Source organism: Colossoma macropomum, unplaced genomic scaffold, assembly GCF_904425465.1.
Source record: "Colossoma macropomum unplaced genomic scaffold, Colossoma_macropomum, whole genome shotgun sequence".
NCBI classification, from domain to species: Eukaryota; Metazoa; Chordata; class Actinopteri; order Characiformes; family Serrasalmidae; genus Colossoma; species Colossoma macropomum.
In genome coordinates this window covers 5593797-5603796 of record NW_023494796.1, presented here as the reverse complement: position 1 = coordinate 5603796, position 10000 = coordinate 5593797, and the positions used below count along the sequence as shown (strand labels likewise).

At 53.2% G+C, this 10000-nt stretch overlaps 1 protein-coding gene across 3 annotated transcripts in view; it reads right to left on the bottom strand.

Annotated features, from left to right (window-relative positions):
• The window catches only part of pcdh10a (protocadherin 10a), a 29942-nt gene extending 25416 nt beyond the window's left edge, over positions 1-4526 (bottom strand). For all 3 annotated transcript variants that reach the window (XM_036583677.1, XM_036583675.1, XM_036583678.1), the window contains exon 1: positions 1425-4526. In XM_036583677.1, coding sequence (XP_036439570.1) covers positions 1425-4001 — 2577 coding nt within the window. In that variant the 5' untranslated portion in view covers positions 4002-4526. The remainder of the gene's footprint in view (positions 1-1424) is intronic.
• Between the last annotated feature and the right edge of the window lie 5474 nt (positions 4527-10000).

The following is a 10000-nucleotide window of genomic DNA, read 5'->3' as shown; positions in this document are numbered from 1 at the left end:
CTGCGTTTAGTTTCAGAGCAGCGCGCGCCTCACACACTGCTTTAACCCGCTGCTCGCGCGATCTGGGGCAACTCAAAGAGCTCTGAGAAACAACTAACTAACAGCGCTCGGGGCTCGCGCGCGTCACAATAACACTCATAATACAAACTGTGATAATGGTGCAATGCGTGTGTGTGTGTGTGCGTGTGTGAACGCCCACACCTATAGGTAAAGCCAGGGCGTTAGGCTCGTGCAGGTGTGTATGTAGATGCGCGTGCCCTCAGCCAAAACTCCACGTTGTCGTTGCGCGCAGAAATAAAACAAGAGTAATGCTGTCATTGTCTGAGCACGTGCACGCGCCAAAATCCAAGACCTGTGTGGATGTGTGTTTGTCCGCGTGCGTCAGTGACAAAAAAGACGCTTAATACAAAAAATCAATATATTTACAAGTTAAATAAATAAATAAATAAATAAATAAGTGCGCCAGCCTTTACTCTTGCGCGTGCCTTTAAAAATTGTTTATGTACGCGTGCACGGTCATGAACGCGCCGCAATCCACCACCGTGTGGGTATTCATTCACGTGCGTTCTTGCCAAAAAATGAAATATAAAACACCAAAAAATAAAATGTGTTTATGCGCGCGCCCATAGCCCTAATAACTCTTAATTGTCTGTATGTTTATGCACGCGCGCGACCGTGTGCCTGCCGCCAAAAACGAGGCCTTTCTGCGAGCGTTCCACGCTCTGAAAGAAGATGGTTCTTCAAGGGTTCTTTAGTAAAGGGAAGGGATCTATATAGAACCATATACAACACGTTCTCCATCAACCTGAAGGACCATTTCACCATGCAGAGAACGATTCCAGCACGCAGATGGTTCTATCAGCAACTCATGGTTCCAAACAGAACAATTGCCTTTACTAAAGAACCTCTGAAGAACCATCTTTTATAAAGTCACGTGTGACTTGTTGTGCATGCACGCACTCTAAAGCCGGTAGCGTGCGAGCGGCGGTGCACTCCGTTATAGGTCCGCTTGGTGTTCGTGTGTCAACGCGCGCAATCAGAGCGAGAGGATTCTGTTTACATGAACGTGCCTGTAGAGTCTCCGCGCGCGGGTGTATTTATGCACGCGCATAAAACTCTGAAAGCACTCCAAGCCAAACTAAGTGGTCCGCGTGCATGTTTGTGTTCGTGTTAATGTGTTAATGCGCGCGCTCTCAGAACCCAGAACTGGTGAGTACGCGTCTGTGCTCGCGCGCCGGTATGGCCAAACTGGTAATCGTGTGCTCGAATCCGCCCGGTTCTCGTGCTGGTTCAACTACAGCGCGCGCACCTACTCGCACGTGCCTTTTCAGTGCAAGAGCGTTAAATTAAATGAATAAACAAAAATGAACGCGCGCGCGTTTCTGTGCTGTGGTGCGTCGTGTTGCGCGCGCTCGCGCCCTCACCTCGCTGGACAGAATGCTGCCGTTGGAGATGATGTCCGGCTGCTGCTGCTGCTGCTCCGCGAAGCTCGCGCCCACCGCGCCGTCTGAGCTCCCGCCGGGCTTGAGGAACATCAGCTCGGTGCTCGCGGACTCGGGCGTCAGGCACACCTGGTAGCAGTAGTTCTGCGCGCTGCGGTGGAGGTGGCGCGCGCCGAAGCTGCCCGACTCCTCCACGGGCACCTGCGCGTGCGCGCTCTGGCCCGCCGCGCTCTGGACCAGCATGATGTCCGACTTGCTCAGCTTCTTCTTTTTGCGCGCCCGGCGCGCGCCCGCGCCGACCCCGCCGCCGCCGCTCATTCCACAGCACGTGCACGCGCAACACGCGCACCAGTCGTCCCCGCCCCTCGTGAGGCAGGAGCGCGCGCCGAGCTTCTTGTCCTTGCGGCAGCGCACGGCAAGCACTATCATGGCCAAGAGGAAGATGAAGGAAACGGAGCCGAGGGCAACTATGAGGATGAGGGTGAGGTCCAGCGTGCCCTCGCTGTGACCGCCGAGCGCGTGCCCGCCTTTCTCTGACCGGCCGGACGCGCCTCCGGCCACAGCGTCCACTAGCACGATGCTAATGGTGGCTGAGGCGGACAGCGGTGGCTGCCCGTGGTCACGTACTTCCACTAGAAGTTCGTAAGGCCGCTGCGTCGGGTCACGCTTTTTGGATCCGACGCGCCGTGCCGTACGGAGCTCTCCAGTGCGCCAGTCCATCCTGAACATGCCCAGCTCATTCCCGCTGATGACGCTGTACGACAGCCGGGCGTTTTCTCCATCGTCTGCGTCCGTGGCGATCACTCGGGTCACCAGGTAACCCGGCTCGGCCGTCCGTGGGAGGCGCTCCAGAGCTGTGCCGTTTTGCGCCATGGGTGCGATGATGCTAGGCGCGTTGTCATTCTGGTCAACTACCACAACTCGTACGGTGGCGTTGTCCGCTAGCTGCCGCTCGTCGCCGGAGTCCCGGGCGCTGACGGTGAAACTGAACTCCCGTATTTGTTCGTAGTCGAAGGAGCGAAGCGCGTACAGGTAGCCGTTATCCGAGTTCACAGACACGTACGTGAGCACAGACATTCCTTGGATTTCGCGTTCCTCGATAGCATAGCTAACACGAGCGTTAGCACCCAAATCTGGGTCCAGCGCACTAACAGCGTAAATGTACGCGCCGGGCACGTTATTCTCGCTAACATGGACGTCATACGCAGGCTGCGTGAAGCGAGGCGCGTTGTCGTTCTCATCAGACACTCGCACCCTTACAGACTTGCTAGTGGAAAGGGGCGGAGTCCCACCATCTCGCGCTACGACTGTTAGCGTGTAGCTGTCGGCCGTTTCGCGGTCCAGCTGGCCGTCAGTCACCACAGTGTAGTAGTTCCGAAAGGACGGTTTCAGCTTGAATGGTGCAGCATCGTCACCCAGCAGCTCACAGCTCACCTGCCCGTTTTCTCCAGAGTCCTTGTCGGAAACACTCAGCATGGCCACCACGGTGCCCGGCGCGGAGCTTTCGCTGACCGTTTCACTCACCGTGCTGAAGCTGACCTCAGGCGCGTTGTCGTTCACATCCACCACTTTTACAAGCACTTTGCAGTGCGCCGGAACAGCGTTGGGTCCCATGTCTCGCGCTTGTACGTAAATCTGGTGCGTGTTGCTCTCCTCATAATCCACCGCACCGGCCACCTCCACGCGGCCACTCCGGGCGTCCACAGCGAACAGCTGGCGCACGCTGGGCAGGTTGTGGCTGCTGAGGGAATAAACAACCTCTCCGTTGGTGCCCTCATCCACGTCCGTAGCGTTCAGCTGGATGACCAGCGTTCCAGGTGCTGCGTCCTCACGCAGGTTGACGGTGTACACGGGCTGGTCAAACACAGGCGCGTTGTCATTGGAGTCCAGCACCCGCACCACCAGCAGGGCAGTGCCGGTGCGCTGTGGCTGGCCACCATCCACCGCAGTCAGAACGTAACGGTGGACAGCTTGGCGCTCGCGGTCCAGCGGCTTTTCCAGAACGAGCTCGGCAAAGCGGTTGCCGTCACCCTGCGTCTGGACATCCAGGGAAAAGTACTCGTTGCCGGTGATGGCGTAGCCGCTCAGGGCGTTGGTGCCCACGTCCGGGTCGGCGGCGCTCTCCAGGGGGAAGCGGGTGCCAGGCGTGGCGCTTTCCGTGATCTCCACCACGATGTCGGAAGAGGGGAAGACGGGAGCGTTGTCGTTTACGTCCAGCACCTCCACCTCCACGCGGAACAGCTCCAGCGGGTTCTCCAGGAACACCTCCAGGTGCAGCAGGCACGGCTGCTGCTGCTGCGCGCTCTGGCGGCAGATCTCCTCGCGGTCCGTCCGCGCGCCCACCGCCAGCGCGCCGTTCTCCACGTTCACCTCCAGGTAGGGCGTGCGCGAGCTGGGCACCGTCTGGAAGCGGCGCGCGTGCAGCTTCGTCACGTCCAGCCCTAGGTCCTCGGCGATGTTGGCCACCAAAGTGCCGCGCTCCTTCTCCTCCGGAACCGAGTAACGAAGCTGCGCGAGCCCTCCATGCGCGAGCGAGAGCACGAGCACTAGCACAAACATTTCCAAAACAGGCGCGTGCCCTCACTCTCTCTCGCTCTCTCTCTCTCTCGCTCTCTTTCCCTCTCTCTCGCTCTCTCAGCGCGCGTTACGTGCCAAAGCTCCTCCGTTGCTCCAAACCCATTTCTCCGTGCTTATTTGGGGCTCCCGTGTGCGCGCGCTTCCACTGCGTCAGCACCGGAAGCTCCCGTATAGAGTCCGGTAAGGGCAGCCGGGAGTAAACATGGCCAGAAAAAGAGAAACAAAGAAAGAAATGAATGAAAAAAAAAACAACAACAGCGACAAAAAAAATCCTCTTCTGTGTCAAACGCGCATCATCTCCGTCGCAGAGCACGAGCGGTAACTCCTCATATACTCCTCATAACACTCCACGCGCGCGGCGAACGCATTCCAGAGCCGCAGTCCTCCTCTTCCTCTTCCTCACTTTTCTCTCTGTCTCGCGGACAAATCCTCAGCTCGCGCTCTCCCTCTCCCTCTCCGTCTCTCTCTCTCTGTTTCTCTCACGCGCCTCGGTCCTCTTCTGCGCAGGCTGCGCGGCTGCTGCCTCCTTTTGCGAGGCGCGAGGCCACCAGCAGCCAATGGGGAGCCCCGCGCGCTCGGCCACGGCACTCCTGATTGGCTGCGACGACGCGCCGATCAAAAAGTCTTGTTATACAAGCCACGCCCCCTTTCTATCTCCCTCTCTATTTCTCCCTCCGCTCGCTCACTCGTTCGCGCGCACCCCTCCCCAAACCTCCACCTCCTCTTCCCACCGGCTTCGTGCCGATCTACTCGCGCGGTGCACGAGCTTCATCATCATCACCGTCATTTGCAGCGGAACAATAACAAATTAGTGATGTGTTTAAAACTCCTGCACGTGCAGGCAGAACACCAGCGCGAGGCCGCGGTTACGTGTATTGACGTCGCGTGCCGGCGCGTTTTGTTCTGGGGGGGTAAAATATGAGCGGGGTCGGGGGGTGGAGGGGGGTAAATTAGGCTTTAGTGTAAAGGCAGGTAGTGAAGCAGTGAGGGGCAACAGAATGAGCAGCGCTCAGCATGCAGCGCACGAGCCTCAGACTGCAGGAGAGAGAGAGAGACACAGAGAGAGAGAGAGAGACAGAGAGAGAGAGTTAGCTCACTCATAGGGAGAATACGAGATACAGGCATTCATTCATTCAGTCATTCAGTCACTCATACAGTTGTTCCTTCATCCATCCATTCATTTATTCATTCGTTCATTTGTTCACGTATTCATGTAACTCTTTTACTCATTTAGCCATTCAATCACTTATTCATTCATTCATTTACTCATTCAGTAACACATTCAGTCACTTATTCAGTCATTCATTCAGTCACTCATTCATTCAGTCACTCATTCATTCAGTCATTCTGTCATTCATTCATTCGTTTGTTCGTTCATTCGTTCATTTATCAGTTAAGCCAGCCGCTCACTCATTCACTCAGTCATTCAGGTGAAAACTTATTCCGTTATTACCTTCTTCGTTTGTTTGTTCAGGCAGTCACTAATGAACTCATTTAGTTACTGATGAATCAATCAATCAATGAATCAATCAATCAGGTCCTTCAAGCGACAACTCGTTTATTCATTCATTCATTCATTCATTCAGTCAGTCAGTCAGTCAGTCAGTCATCCAGGCACTCAGTGGTTTATTTATATATGTCTGTAAGTGTGTAGAGAAACTGTGTGTGTGTGTGAGAGAGAGAGAGAGAGAGAGAGAGAGAGAGAGTGCGGTTAACCAATCTCCCCACCCGCGCTCTGACTGTGTGTGTGTGTGTGTGTGTGTGTGTGTGTGCGCGTGTGTGCGTGCTGCCCTCTAGCGGCCGCCCCCCTCACCCCCCGCGCCCCCCTGCTGCACCTCCCTGTGACTTACAGCAAAAACGACTATTTATTTATTTGTTTGTTTATTTATTTATTTATTTTCTGTGTTTGTTAGTTTCTTTGTCCGTTTGCTGCTCGTGCTCGCCAGAGCCCACAAAGATCAATCACTCCTCAAAGCGCACGCGGGCTCAACCTCTGATCAAAACCTCCTCACCTTTCGCTTTTCTGCGTCCAACAGCGCCTCCAAGCGGCCACCGCGACCCGCACCGCACCGAGCACTCTCTCTCTCTCACTCCTTCACTCTCTCACTCACTCACTCACTCAAGCACGCGCTACACGCGAGCGTACCTGACCGATACAGAGGAATATTCATTCACATATTTACATATTTACATATTTAAAGAGATATACATTCAGATTACTCACACCAGCAGAGGCAGAGAGTCCCATTCACTTACAGCCCTCTCTCTCTCTCTCTCTCTCTCTCTCTCTCTCTCTCACCCTCTCTCTCTCTCTCTCTCTCATCCTCTCTCTCTCTCTCTCTCACCCTCTCTCTGTCTCTCTCACCCTCACCCTCTCTCTCTCTCTCTCTCTCTCTCTCTCTCTCTCTTTCTCTCTATTTCTCTTTCCAGCTCTCATTTCTCTCTCTTTTTCTTTCTGTCTCTTTCTCTTCTCTTTCTCTTTTCCCTCTCTCTCCCTGTGCCTTTCCCACTCTTTTCTCTCTCTCTTTCCCTCTTCCTCTCCTTTCCTTTTTCTCTCTCTCTTCCTCCTCTCTCTCTTTTTCTTTCTGTGTCTTCCCTCTCCTCTCACTCTTTCCTGTATCTCTGTCTCTTTCTCTTTTCTCTGCCTCTCTCTCCCTCTCTGATAAATTGACCTGTGTGCTGTCCATCCATCAGCGTGTCGAGCAGGAGGAGGATGAGGAGTGAGAGCCTGACGCGATTCTTTCAAACACCCTGACCCCACACACTCCACACACATCTATCATCACCCATCAGAGAGAGGGAGAGGGAGAGAGAGAGGGAGACAGACAGAGAGAGAGAGAGAGGGATGAGAGAAATAGAGAGAGAAAAATAATGTGTGGAGAGAGAGAGAGAGGGAGCGAGACCCTTTCCCACCCTCTCCTCACCTCTCAGGCCTAAACAGGCTGTTTGAGTTACTGTGCCTTTCAGGCTGATATATGTAAATGAGCTCTTTTCTGATTGGCTGGCCCTCTCAGGTGTAAAATAAGGCTAATCTGATGAGCTCTATAAACGTATTTATGATGACAGAGGCAGTAGTGAAAGTGATACAGTCATCAATACAGTATCAGTTACTCTATAAGGTGAAAATCTGCCATCATTATCAATAATAAATATCCAAATTAGACACTTAATACAGTCAGTAAAACACACAGTGGTGCTTCAAAGCTTGTGAACCTATCCTGGCCCAGATGCAGCGAAACAGGCCCAAACCATGATACTACCACCACCATGCTTCACAGGTGGGAGAAGGTTTTTCTAAACTGTTAGTTCTGCACATCGACTTGGTGGAATTTTAGCTGGTTCCTGGTGGGTTTCCTTCCATGAACTGCTGCTTCAGGTCCTTCCACAGCATTTCTGTAGGATTAAGGTCAGGACTTTGACTTGGTCATTCCAAAACAACTTTATTCTTCTTTAACCGTTCTTTGGTAGAATGGCTTGTGTGCTCAGGGCCGTTATGTTGCTGCATGACCCACATTCTCATGAGTTTCAGCTCCTGGACAGAAGTCCTGAGATGTTCCTTTAGGATTCAAGCCTTCCTGGCCCAGATGCATCACAACAGGCCCAAACCATGAAACTACCACCACCATGCTTCACAGATGGGAGAAGGTTTTTATGCTGGAATGCAGTGTTTTCCTTCCTCCATACATAGAGCTTCTCATTTAAACCAAAAAGATCTATTTTGGCTTCATCCGTCCACAAAACTCTGATCCAGTAGCCGTCTGGCTCGTCCATGTGATGTTTATCAAACTGCAGACGGGCAGCAGTTTTCTTACTGGACAGCAGCAGCTTCTCCTTTCAGCCCTGCCAACAACCACTGTGATTCAGTGTTCTCCTGATGGTGGACTCATGAACATGAACATTAGCCACTGTGAGGCCATATATATATATATATATATATATATATAGAGAGAGAGAGAGAGAGAGAGAGAGAGAGAGGGGGTAGAGAAATGAAGGAATAAAGAGAAAGAGGGATATGGCTCTAAGTGAATGGCTCTATTAAAATAAAGCCTGAAGGGGGTGAGGGAGAGAGGGATAGAGAGGGGGGGTAGAGAGAGGGAGAGATAGAGGGAGAGAGGGATGAGTGTAATGATACTGTGCCATTTTGAAAGGTGTGATGACAGCTGACAAGATCGAGAGCGCCTGTCAATTCACCCCAACTAAAGAGGAACGTTTACCTTCTTTCATCTCCTTCTCCTCCTTCTCTGTCTCTCTCTGTATCCCCCTCTCTCAATCTGTATAACGCTCTCTGTATATCTCTCACTCTCTGCCTGTCTGTCTCTCTCCCTCTGTATCCCTCTCTCTCAATCTGTATAACGCTCTCTGTATATCTCTCACTCTCTGCCTGTCTGTCTCTCTCTCTGTATCTCTCTCTCTTTCTCTCTCTCTCTCTCTGTATATCTCTCTCTCTCTGTAATTCTTTCTCTCTCTCTTTGTCTCTCTATCTCTCTGTGTCTCTCTCTCTGAGTCTCTGAATGTCTCTCTCTTTCTCTTTCTATCTCTCTCTCTCTCTCTCTCTCTCTGAGTCTCTGAATGTCTCTCTCTCCGTCTCTCTCTCTCTCTCTCTGTCTCTGGGTGTCCTGGTTAAATATTGGCTCAGTGGTGATGGTTGAGTTGACTCAGGTCTTTTCTCTGTCTGCATTAGAGCCGCTATTACACTGAGGATAAGAACACACTGAGTACACTCCCCCTACCACACACACACACCACACACCACACACACACTCCCCCTACCACACACACACACCACACACCACACACACACACACTCCCCCTACCACACACACACACCACACACCACACACACACACACTCCCCCTACCACACACACACACCACACACCACACACCACACACACACACTCCCCCTACCACACACACACACCACACACCACACACACTCCCCCTACCACACACACACACCACACACCACACACACACACACTCCCCCTACCACACACACACACCACACACCACACACACACACACTCCCCCTACCACACACACACACCACACACCACACACCACACACACTCCCCCTACCATACACACACACCACACACCACACACACACACACTCCCCCCTACCACACACACACACCACACACCACACACACACTCCCCTACCACACACACACACCACACACCACACACACTCCCCCTACCACACACACACACCACACACCACACACACACACACACACACTCCCCTACCACACACACACACCACACACACACACTCCCCCTACCACACACACACACCACACACCACACACACACACACTCCCCTACCACACACACACCACACACACACACTCCCCCTACCACACACACACACCACACACCACACACACACACACTCCCCTACCACACACACACACCACACACACACACTCCCCCTACCACACACACACACCACACACACACACTCCCCTACCACACACACACACCACACACACACACTCCCCCTACCACACACACACACCACACACACACACACACTCCCCCTACCACACACACACACCACACACACACACACTCCCCTACCACACACACACCACACACACACACTCCCCCTACCACACACACACACCACACACCACACACACACACACTCCCCTACCACACACACACACTCCCCTACCACACACACACACCACACACACACACTCCCCCTACCACACACACACACCACACACCACACACACACACACACACACTCCCCTACCACACACACACACACTCCCCTACCACACACACACACCACACACACACACTCCCCCCTACCACACACACACACCACACACACACACCCCCTACCACACACACACCACACACACCACACACTCCCCTACCACACACACACCACACACCACACACACACATTCCCCTACCACACACACACACACTCCCCTACCACACACACACACCACACACACTCCCCTA